Below are 12,820 nucleotides of genomic sequence, written 5' to 3'. Positions count from 1 at the left end.
GTTTCACAGTCTCTCAGCATCTCTAGGTTAGAATAATTTTCAGCAATTATTCCTTTAAATAAGTTTTCTGTCCCTTTCTCTCTCTCTCTCTCTTCTTGTTCTAGGACCCCTGTAATGCAAATATCATTCCAATTGATGTTGCTCTGTGTATGTTCTAAACTGTTTTCATTTTACTTTTTCTCTTCCTTTTAGCTTCCCTGTTTGTCTGAGTTCCACTATCCTGTCTTCCAAGTTGCTGATCTGTTCTTATGCATCATCTGGCCTGCTGTTAAGCCTCTCTAGTATATTTTTTAGTTCAGTTATTGTGTCCTTCAGTTTTGTGACTTCTATTTGGTCCCAGTGTTGGAGGTGGTTCCAAGCAAGCCCTATCAGTGTGCCAAAGGGAAGGACCACTGTCAATATATGGCTTCAGACTAGTTGGAAGATAGATTCTCAGGCAGCAGTTATTTAAATATTACAGTTACTTACAGTTCTGTGGGAATGCGATGGAAACTCCTGCTAGCCTACTGATGAAGCGCAGTAGGTGTCCTCTTGACTAGTTGCAAAAATTGGAGATCTAGATGAGTGTATAAGCTCCTTTTGGGGGGTACCTGTGAGATATAGTGAGGCCAAAGAAGAGCACTGAGATGCCATTCCCCCAGCTTTGTCTCCCATGAGCTCCTCTGTAGCCTCTAGGTATGAAACATACAACTCAGGCTAAAGCTCCAGCACAAATGAATAGTCCTTTCCCAAGGAAGACTTGGAAAAGTGTTTCGGGCAACTTTCTATGTTGTGCCTTGTGGGTAGTAGCCTGCTCAGAACTGTTTCTCCGATTATTTCAGTCCCATGGCCCTCCAAACAGTGGTTGCCTCACCACCAGGGCTGGGTGCTTGAGGGGCATCTCCTGTGTGTATTGTGTTTGCCTGATAGACACAATGGCCTGTAGGGGAGTCCAGGTCTGGTGTGAGTGAACCAGCTATACGGGGGAGGGGTAGAAACATAGGGCAAGCTCATGTGAATCAGGGCCATGGATGAGCACATAGTAGGAGCAGTGTTAGTCATTCAATCATGTTCAACTCTTTATGAACCTATAGACTAGCCTGCCAGGCTCCTCTATCCATGGCTACTCCAGGAAAGAAATACTGGAGTAGGTTGCCATTCCCTTCTCCAGGGGATCTTCCCCACCCAGGGATCAAACACAGGTCTCCTGCTTTGCAGGCAAATTCTTTACCATCTGAGCCACTAGGGAAGTATGGAAGTCGTAGGTAGCATTAAAAGTTCAAGCAGAAGCAGGAAGATAATTTAGTAATAAAGCATAAAATACAGAAACCAGTTCTTCGTCTCAATAAATGTGTCTCCTAACCTATGGTCATCAATATTTCATGCTTTAATAAATAGATGTAGAGCATGATGAAGAAATATTATACATATTAACAAAATACTTGGTTTGACATTTTAGTTACTCATTTTTATGGTTTTCTCTGACACTAAACTTCTATTGAGAGTAGCCTCAGAAAGGAGCTCCTAGATTCCCAAGCTGCAAGAGGAAATAAACTGCAAGTGGAAAACTTTTTATTTTTTCTTTTCTCTTCTAATCCTGTCTTGTCATGGAGACACCTGGTTCCACCAGAACTTAACTTTATCTCAAACCTTGAGCTGACCAATGTGTTTTTCTCATGGAAATGTATTTCTTAAGCTACAGTAATGAGCTAAGTATTTGCTTGGAAATCTGCCTTTCTTCAAGATTCATGTGAATTGTTTCATTGATATGAATAAAATAAAATAAAAATTCTGGGTGAGCCCAGGATGACTCACCTTGTGTGAATGCTTTCTCAAAATGCATGTTGTAAATGAGGGGCCTGGTGCAACTCTCTCAGTTTTGAGGCTTTCCTTTTTCTAGTTAGTAGCTTGCTTACAGGTATATAACTCCTTGCTAAAAACTAGCGACTGGGCACTCTTTCTGTCCCCTTCTGATGTCTATGTTAGAAACTTTCTCTCTCTCTTTTATACTTTAATGAAACTTTATTACACAAAAAAATCTCTGAGTAATTAAACCTTGTCTCTGGCCCCAGATTGAATTCATCTCCTCTGGAGGCCACAAATCCTGGTATTGTTCATGTCTGGTAGCAGCGACATTTCATCATTAGGTCAATTTAATCCCACTTATCTCCCCATGTAGTCATAACTGGGAGATATGTATTTGATAATTTTTATAGTGACTATGTCGGTTTAGTCAAAAGCTATGGTTTTTCTGGTAGTCATGTACAGATGTGAGAGTTGGACCATAAAGAAGGCTGGATGCCAAAGAATTGATGCTTTTGAACTATGGTGCTGGAGAAGACTCTAGAGAGTTCCTTGGACAGCAAGAAGATCAAATCAGTCAACCCGAAGGGAAATCAACCCTGAATCTTTTTTGGAAGGACTTGTGCTGAAGTTAAAGCTCCAATACTTTGGCCACCTGACGTGAAGAGCTAACTCATTGGAAAAGACCCTGATACTGGCCAGAGGAGAAGGGGGGTGACAGAGCATTAAATGGTTAGATAGCATCACTGACTCAATGGACATGAGTCTGAGCAAACTCCAGAAGATAGTGAAGGACAGGTAAGCCTGGCATGCTGCAGTCCATGGGGTCACAGAGTTGGACATGACTTAGCAATTGAACAACAGCAACAGCATTTTAGACATAACCTAAAACCAAGAAAACATTTATAAGTGACAGTAGCATATTTGCAATATAAGTGCATTACCATTAACCTTTTTTGACTGTAATAAAAGTGCTTAAAATTAAGTTTTTGATTTTTGAGTCATTCATTTCAAAGACAATCATGTCAAATAAGCATATTGCTAGCTGCAGTATGACATAGCTACTAGATAAGCTCCCAGGACTTATCTAATAACATTCAAAAGAAATAAATATTTAGGAATACATTTTATCAAGGAGTTGAAAGACATATACACTAAAACCTGTTAGAGACTGATGAGAGAAATTGAAGAAGACAAATAAATGAAAAGATTATCAAATGTCCACGGTTTAGAAGACTTAATATCATTAAAATATTCATACTACCCAAAGCACTCTACAGATCCATTGCAATCCCTATCAAAATTAAAGGCATTATTCACAATAAAGCTCAATGAAGTGAGTTACATAAATTGTGTATAGGAGTTAAATTCATACAAATGGAATTTCCAGGAAACAGAGAAAAGGAGGAAGTTCTCCTTCTACAATCTGATAAAAAATATCAATTTCGGCTCCCTTTATTTCAGTTCTGAAATCACAGTACTACTTCAGCCCCAAAACAGTTGGACCTTTTGTAGTTGCCATTTCAATGATTCTTTCCAGAGCTCTTTTTATATCTTTGTTCCTCAGACTATAGATGAAGGGGTTCAGCATGGGTGTGACCACAGTGTACATCACTGAGGCTGTTGCACTTGAGTGTAAGCTGTGTGTAGCAGCAGAGCTAAGGTACACTCCTAGGCTTGTACAATAAAATAAGCAGACCATTGAAAGATGAGAAGCACAGGTGGAAAATGCTTTATACTTCCCTTGAGCTGATGAGATTCCTCTTATGGAGGAAACTATCTTAGAATATGAGTAAAGAATTCCAGTGAGGGTTAAAAAACCAAACACGCCAGCTGCAAAATAAAACAACATGTCATTAAAAAATGTATCAGAACAGGCAAGTTGGACCATCTGATTAATTTCACAGAAAAAGTGGGGAATTTCCAAGTCTGTACAGAAGGACAGCCGCAATACCATTATGCTTTGTAACAAGGAATTCAGAGCACTAATCACCCAGGAAACCAGCACAAGCAGTCCACAGAGCCGGGAGTTCATGATGACCGTGTAGTGCAGGGGGTGACAGATGGCCACAAAACGGTCATAGGCCATCACGGTCAGGAGGAAGTCATCCAAACATACAAAGAGTATGAAAAAATACATCTGGATAATGCAGCCTTCATAGGTTATGGCTTTGTTCTGTGACTGGATGTTCCACAGCATCTTTGGGATGGTGGTAGAGGTGAAACAGATGTCTACAAAGGACAGATTGAAGAGGAAGAAGTTCATGGGGGTGTGGAGGTGGGGATCTGAGCTGACAGCCAGGATGATGAGCAGGTTTCCAAAGACAGTGACCAGGTACATGGAAAGGAAAAGTCCAAATATGAGGGGCTTTATTCCTTGTTCCTCTGAAAATCCCAGAAGCAAAAATTCTGAAATTCTTGTTTTATTTCTTGATTCCATATGCTGGCTGTGACTCTGAGGAGAGAAGCAAATAATATGATTAATATTCTCATGAACTTACATTAGTCACATATTCTAAATGCTACTGCATGTACTTTTCAGTCAATACATTAATTTTGATATTCGTTGTATGGATCTAGCTTTCTTGTTATAATTAAATTTATTTATTTTTGATTGAATGATAATGGCTTTACAATATTGTGTTGATTTCTGCCAAAGATCAACATGGTATACCTATGTCCTCTGGCTCTTGAACCTCTCTCCCACCTCCCTCCCCATCCCACCCCTCTAGGTTGTTACAGAGCCCTGGTTTGGGATATTCTGTGTCATTTACAATATGGAATTTCTGTCCCAATCAGCTTTTTCTCTAAGGGGACAGGAATTTTATACTTTTAATAAGAAATTCTTTTCGTATGTAAGGAAAGTACATTGAAGTCTGGTCACATTTTGGGCACTAACTAGACTGTGAGTAATGGATGTGGAAGCACAAAAATCCCTACAATTCATTGATGGAGAAAATGCATATAAGGAAATAATAAAATTCTACACCACTTCAGTTGAGGACGAGTGATATGACAAAATGGAAAACAAATCTAAACACGAGAGTGAGTAATGCATTGTGGTTTTAATGAGTGTTTAGGCAAGACTGGCAAACAAGTTGACATTTGAACAGTGACTTCAATTAAGAATAGGACGGACACACAAGGTTGTGTGTGGAAGTGTATGCCAGCAGAAGAATGGCCAGCACACTTATAAACAAAAATCAGAAATGAAAGAAATGTTGTTACAGCTGATACCAGAGAAATACAAATGATCGTGAAAGACTACTATGAACAATTACAGGCAGCAAATTAGAAATTCAAAGATTTCCCCCCCAGAGCAGCAGAATACACTTTCTTCTCAAGTACACATGAAATATTCTCCATGATAGATGACATCTATCTATCAAGCCTTGGGAAATTTAAGAAAATTAAAATTGTATCAAGCACCTTTTCTGACCACAACCCTATAAGATTAGATATCAACAAGAGGAAACAGAACTGTTAGAAAAATGCATGGCACCTAAACAACATGCTACTAAATAACCTAAAGATCACTAAAGAAATCAAAGAGGAAATTTTAAAAAAAATACAGAGATTCAAATGACAACAAAAACATAATGATCCAAAACCTATAAGATGCAGCAAAAGCAGTTCTAAGAGGGAAGTTTATAGTAATTCAATCACACCTCAAGAAACAAGAAAAGTTTTAAATAAGCAATCTAAACTTACACCTAAAGCAACTAGAGAATGAAGAACAAACAAAACCCTTAGGTAGAAAGAATGAAACCATAAAGATCAGAGCAGAAAATACAAAATAGAATTGATGCAAGCAGTAGCAAAGATCAATAAAACTAAAAGGTAGTTCTTTGAGAAGATAAATAAAATTGATAAACCTTTTACCAGACTCCTCAAGAAAAAAGCAGAGGACTCAAAACAATAAAATAAAAAATGGGGAAGGAGAAATTACAACTGATGCTGCTGAAATACAAAGAATCATATGAGAAGAACTTACTTAATGATATAAAATGCAAAAATTTTGAATCAGGAAATCTGGATTTGAATTTCAGATCTACCACTCCTTAGCTTTTTAAACCTGGAGAGTGCCAACCTAACCTTTCAAAATGTTAATATATTCATTCAAATAGTGGGGAGAACAGTATCAATCATCCTAAGGTAGTTGACAGATTTAAGTTTTCCTGTTGGTAAATGAATGATTAACACTTAGGCTAAAATGAGACACATTTTTTCTGCTCCTCTAGTGTCTCTGTTTCTTCACTTCTTGGTCCCCAGTTCCCAGTTGTTGTTGTTGTTTTTTTTTCCTATTCATTGTTGTCTCTTCCATCTGTCACTGACTGGCACCCCTCTAGCCCTATATTCACTTTGATCCAGATAAATGTTCTATATTGCAAAGCTGATCCTCAAACTTCCTCTCCCCTTTGTGACATTTCAATGGAGAATGAAGACAAAATCCCTTAGCCTCAAACCTGAAGCATGAATCTCTGAAACCTGTCTGCCAGCTTCACCTTCACACTGCTCTGCCCTCATCCACACAGATCTCACAAACCCTGAACCTGACTGACTGCTTCCCCTGACCCTGCAGCGCTGATGCTCAGTGACTTTACTCACCTGTTTCTCTCTTCTTGGAGTCTCACAACAGGTCTATTTGGAAGTTTTTACCTCCTTTTCATATCCAAATCTCCATCTACACTTTATGACTGCCAAGACTTATCTATTTTATGAAGCTTCATTTTCTTCTTAATATTTTCACAGAAAAAAGACACTTTGTGCACTTAATTTTGATAGAAGGGTTATCATTTTGAAAATTTTATTTATGTCCATGTCTTTCATCCATCACCAGACTGTGAGTTCCCAGAGGCACATGGCAATGCTATACTTACTCACCACTCTTCCACATCAGATTTAGTTTGCTTGGAAAGGTAACTGAATAGATAACATATATTGCAAGAAAGAGTGAGGGAAGTTATTTTCAGAAAAATTGGCAATGATGAAAGAAAGCACAGAAGTGTGTCCCTCTGTATCCATGGAGCATTGGCTTCCTGCATATACCAAAATCCGAGGATGAGCAAGTCTTATATAAAATGGTGTAGTGTAGTCTTGCACATAGTCTACATATATCCTCAGTGTACTGTATTTTAAATCATCTCTATGTTGCTTATAATACCTAATAACAGAGAAATGTCCTGTAAATTGTTGTTGGTGCATAGTGTATTGAAATTTTGCTTTCTGGAACTTGCTGAAATTTTCTGGATAGTTTTGATTTGCAAATCGACAAACCAACAGACATGGAAGCTGCAGATATAGAGGATCAATTGTACTAACACAAGTAAGGAGGATATGTCAGAGAAATGTCCATATACTGAGATTGGGACCCATTAGGGTTTCAGACTATGATATTAAGAATCAAATAGAGTAGTACCAATAAGTTACAAAAGAAAAACTCAGAGATGATCACAAATGCATAGTAAGGGTAACATGCAAGGTTGTTGCATAGTTCTCTTTGTTTAGTCATGCAAGTATGTGCATATTGTTGCATTTCTTTGTTTCTATGAGCAAGCATGCTGGACCACAAAATAAAGGCATAGATTTTAGATATAGTCTAAATCTCAAGAATCTACCTCAGTAAAGGCAAGACTAGTTTAAAAAGGGAAATCCTGGTAATGAGAGGTAAACAACATGAATAAGGAGCCCAGTAGAAGAGTAAGGTTGCAGAAAGAATAAGCAGCAGTGTGGATTCTGAAGTGACCTCAGACTCTAGGGACCACACACTGACTGAACCTTTATTGCTCCACTTGCATCACAGTGATATCTACCTTATCTTCCTGATCTGTTATTACTGTACATATCCACGCACATTTGACCACAATTGTTTAATATAGTGCAATAGTGGGTGTGCTGGTCCTTATCTCAGTTTTCTTTGTGACATTATTTTCTGCTATTATTGAGCTTTGGTTTCTGATCTCTTTTTTGACACATCTAATGGGTATACTCTAGACCTATGTTTCTTTGCTTGAGTAATTAATTAATGTAACTATTTTGGTTGTTGCATAATATCTCATAATGTGACTATGCTACTTACAATTTTGACTGTCTTTCATATTTTTTATCATTAAATTGCTACTAGGTCAATTATAGAAAAAATATGTTGAGATTGTTAAATTTAAACTATCGTTCCTATAAAAGGCAATTCCCACTACCCTCCTTGTCCAACATGCAAAGTCCTCCTAGGTCATATTCCATAAAGTCCTACCAAATCATATTCCTTGAAGTCCTCCAGGCTATGAAGATTCATATATTTAAATGATTTATTTATGATTCATGCATTTATTTTATTGTATTAGGCCTTTCCCTTGTTGTTTACAATCCAGAAAAGAGACCCCATAGTTTCTTCATTTTTGTTGATTCAAAATGTGTGCATTTGTATAGAAAAAACTATAGAAAAGAAAATTCATAAAATAAAAAAAATAATGAGGAAAATAAAAACAAGTCTAGTGGATTAAAATAATTATATTTAATGACATTTAATAAAAATTTATAACTGATTTCTGAAATAATACATTGAGTAAAATTTTAATCACATCAACATGATTTTCTCATTAAAGAGTAAAATGACAAAGATCTAAGAATGAAAATTATAAAAATATACTTCTTGAAAAGCTGAAGGAACAGTATTTAATGTTATACTTTTCACCTATATAAACATAAATGAATTCCAATGAGAAAGAGGAGGTAGTTGGCTGAATGCAAAAGAATGTCTCCCACAAGAGGGGATGTGGTGATTGCTATTTCACAAAAATAGATCTCACCACAAAAGGTTAAAATGTAGCAGTAAGGAAAAGCAAATGTTTTAAGAAGAACACAATAAATATAAAAGGATGTTATTCCTCATAAGGATGCAGAAATCTTTCAAGTATAAAAAGTAGTAGGAGAAAACATAATGTGATTGACAGAACTGACCTCACAAACTTAGACCTCATTGTATATGGACATTTACCATATGGCCAGATTATATTTCAATTTAGTAGAAAAAGTTTGGGTTGTTAAATAAAACCTGGAGTAAATGGCTATCTATCTGGAAGAATATGAAATTGGTCCCGTATCTCAGACATCATTAAAAAAAAAAAAATGAAGGGGTATACTCCCTCTAAAATTCCACTGAGCAAGAATGATCAGTAGAGATTATTTAGAATGCTGAAAGTAATGGAAAAATGGGCAAGTAATATATGGGCACATAGTAATAATAAGCAAACAGTAATGATATTCAACATATGTAAATTTTGCTGAAACTGTGCTGTAGTTTAAGAAAACAAGACATGCGTTACATTCATCAGCCTGGTAAAAAAGAACTGTCATAGAGATTGAGGTTGGAACTTTTCAACTGGTAGCAAAAGCAATACTCTAGTTTTGCTGGCAAAAACCAAAGGATTACAAGATTGAAAAACAACCTGAAGACAGCAATAAATATTACAAATACAGATATTCTTATCTCAGGAATTCTCAGTATCAGCACTGAATTTTCTAGGCCAGATCGTTCTCTTTTATGTGCTCTGTCCTGTGCATTGAAGGATGTTTACAGTATCCATGATGTCCACCCACCTCTCTCCAGCATGACAAAAATGTCCCTGGACATTGCTCAGTGTGTCTCCTGAGTGGGGTGGAGGGATTGCCTTTTATAGGAACCATGATTCAAATTTAACAGTCTCAACATATTTTTTTCTAGCATTGACATAGTAGCAATTTAATGGTAAAGAATATGAAAGACATCAAAAGTACAAGTAGCACAGTCATATTGTGAAATATTATGCAACAACCAAAATAGATACATTAATTAATTAATCAAGCAAAGAGACAGAGCTTTTTGCTTTTCTCTGGGCTGAGTTTAATTGGCTTCCTTTGTCTCTGACCTTCTCATGAACTGTAACCTGTGCTGTTGGACTCACCTGGATTTTAACTCTGAGAGGTCATTCTCCAACAGGGAGTCTGAATTTTTCCTTAGATGGTAGATGATAGAGGCTAAGGCTCTCTCCCCAGACAAGACAGTAGGAAGGAATGAAGCTACAGCTCTCCAGTTAGAGTTAGAATTCCAAACAAACAAAGGAAAAGAAAGGTCCCTTCCAGTCCAAGTTTATAAACACTGAGAGGCTACAGAGTAGAGATATTTATTATGCCCTATATCTGCTCATTTCTCTCTAGTTATTTCAACCTTTAAACATATATTTCCCTCGTGGAAAACTGTTCTGGAAGGAAGGAAATTTTTCTTAATGATCCTCTATTCACATGAGACCAGGGTGGAAGTCATGAGAATCCAATTTTGTTTTCCTTTTTTCACTCCTTCTCCATGAAATTGCCTCCTTTTGAGATCTCTAAATCTCCTAATTCCTTATCTCAAATTTTCTCCAAGGGTAAAACTGAGGAATCCATTTGGATTAGGTCTCTTGTATCTTCAAAGCATTGACTTGTGGTGGGGACTTACCTTCTGAATCTCCAGAAAATTTCTACGCTTTCAACAAAGTGTGTGTGTGTGGGGAGGGGGTGGAGATACTGAGTTCTTTTGATAATAAAACATGGGTTCTGCATGCATTATCTTCCTAACACTTTTGCTGTATCAGCTAGGAATTTCATATCTACATCTCTAGTTTTGAGCTATCATTTAGTTCTACATTATAAAATATTTGGTGGCTTAGATGGTAAAGAATTTGCCTACAATATGGGAGACCCTGATTTGATCTCTGGGTTGGGAAGATACCCTGGAGAAGGGAATGGCAACCAAGTCCAGTATTCTTGTCTGAAGAATTCCATGGAGAGGGGAGCCTCGTGGCTTCAGTCCATGGAGTCACATAGAGTTGGACATGACTGAGTGACTAATATTTTCTCTTTCATAAAATACTTGCTCGTGATCTGAAATATATTTAGATCTTTTTCCTGTTTTTTACTAAAGCCATAGCTCAGCATGTTATACAGATTTTTAAAATTTATTATTTATAAATGTTTTATCTATGAGGAAGTACATTAAGAATTCCATTATCAACTGCAGAAAGGAGGCTTGGAGGGGTTTAGTTATCTGGCCAAATTTAATACCTGAGTATGTGATGTGCCTTGACTATAAATATGTCAGGATGCCTGTATCTTTCAAACTCTAGGATAGTGGTTCTCAACCAGAAAGGATTTTTCCCCTAGGATGTACGATGATGTCTGAAATGATGCTGCTAAACATTTAAAATTCATGGGAAAGAACCCCCAGAATAGCATCATCCTGCCCCAAATGTCAACAGTAAAGGGTTGAAAAATTTACTCCAGACAAGTTCTTCTCTAATTTCAATCTCTCTGGGAATCAATAACAATCCTACAGCAAATGCAGAATCTGATTCAGCAGGTCCTGGTGTGCCCAGAGACTCTGAATATCTAGCAAGCTCCTGGATGACTTTGATGCTGATAGTCCCAGTCTGTGGATCACTGTTTGAGTAGAAAGACTGTCAGCCTGTGATATGGTCAGTTGTAGATAGTTTTAGTTCTTCTACACGAAAAACTGACTTTGCATGTAATTTTGAAGGAATAACTTATTCACTCATTCCAGAGGTTGTGGTAAATTCTGTTGGTTTCTTTTATATCAGGGTTCTTGAATGACACAAAATGATCCACTTTTGAGAAAGATTTTGTAGTAGGCAGAATAAGGACCTCCAAAATATTTCTGCATCTCAAACCCAATTAACTTCAAATATGATATTTTTTGTCACAAGGGAAGATTCATATTTCAGATTTATCGGGGCTGCTAAACAGTTAATTTAAGACAAAATTTAGTTGAGATTGAGTTGTGATTGGTGGCTCAAAAGGTAAAGAATATTCCTGCCAATGCAGGAGACCTGGACTCTATCCCTAGGTCAGGAAGATCCCCTGGAGAAGGGAATGGCTACCCACTCCAGTATTCTTGCCTGGAGAATCCCATGAACACAGCAGCCTGGCAGGCTATGGTCCATGTGGTGGCAAAGAGTAGGACATGATTGAGTGGGGATTTAGGACCCCTAAACACAGGCCAACTGTTCATAATGCCAGGTGTTCAAATGGCACCTCCTGTGTGTGCTGTGTTGCAGGGAGCGGCTTGAAAGGGCTGACTCTGGGAGCTGCCTTGATTGATTATCAAGGGTCTGTTCAAGGACATAGCTCTCTGTCCTGCCACCCCTCTGGAATTTACTATCCAAAGTTAAATCCTAACAGAACACTAGTAAGCCTTGAATGCACACATGATGCAGACAGATAGCCTTTTTACGATTACCCCTAAGATAAATCAGGATGCCATTCCTGTGCTCTGGCGCCTAGTGAGAGTTCTAGTGATTGTTATCTTAAAGATGATGTACATGGGGAAGAATTTTCTTTGGGATGCCTCCTTCTTGGTTTAAGTATAAATGAAGCTTAGAAAAATAAAGGAGCATCATTGACTGCAGTGATCCTCTCGACCCCATCTGTCCCGTGTCTTTATTTCTTAGCCTAAAGGAACGCGTCGTGTTGCTCGCTGAAATCTTCTGGCTGACCCGACACTGTGTGTGCCAGAAGTGTGCAGTTGGACTACAAGGGTGTCTAGGTCTGGCAGAACGTCACCAGTTGTAGGTGGAGGGACAGGAGCATAGGGCAAGTTCACCTGAAACAGGACCATGGATGAGCACATGAGTGGGGCAAACTCTTAGCGAGGCTCTCTTAGCCTGGACCAGGGGAAGCCTTACCTACATCAAGGCCTAGGAAGATCATGGTGCAGGGCAAGCCTTCTGGCTTCAGCAGGGCTGCAGGAGTGCCTGAAGCCAGGTTAAGCCCACTGGTTACAGCAGGTATGTGGGTATCCACGGGCGAATGAGCCCTCCAAGGGCAGTGTGGCTGTGGGAGACACAAAGCTGGGGCAAACCCACTGACCATAGAATGGGCACGGGAGAGTGTGGGGACAAGCTCTCCAGTTTTAGTGGGGCAAAGAAAGTGAAAATTCCAGGAAAACCTGCTGGCTTCACAAGGTGAAGGAAAAACATGAAGATAGGGCATTCCATGGGCACGAGCT

General features: G+C 38.3%; 1 protein-coding gene across 1 annotated transcript; it reads right to left on the bottom strand.

Moving 5' to 3' along the window:
- Positions 1–3,262: 3,262 nt before the first annotated feature.
- LOC136156082 (olfactory receptor-like protein OLF4) lies at positions 3,263–4,222 on the bottom strand. Its single transcript, XM_065918496.1, has one exon. The coding sequence runs from the start codon at positions 4,220–4,222 to the stop codon at positions 3,263–3,265; it is 960 nt and encodes a 319-aa protein (XP_065774568.1).
- Positions 4,223–12,820: the final 8,598 nt, after the last annotated feature.

The sequence above is a fragment of the Muntiacus reevesi genome, chromosome 1, assembly GCF_963930625.1.
Source record: "Muntiacus reevesi chromosome 1, mMunRee1.1, whole genome shotgun sequence".
Taxonomy (NCBI): domain Eukaryota; kingdom Metazoa; phylum Chordata; class Mammalia; order Artiodactyla; family Cervidae; genus Muntiacus; species Muntiacus reevesi.
The sequence above is the reverse complement of the archived record's forward strand: the minus strand, read 5'-3'. Positions and strand labels throughout refer to the sequence as shown.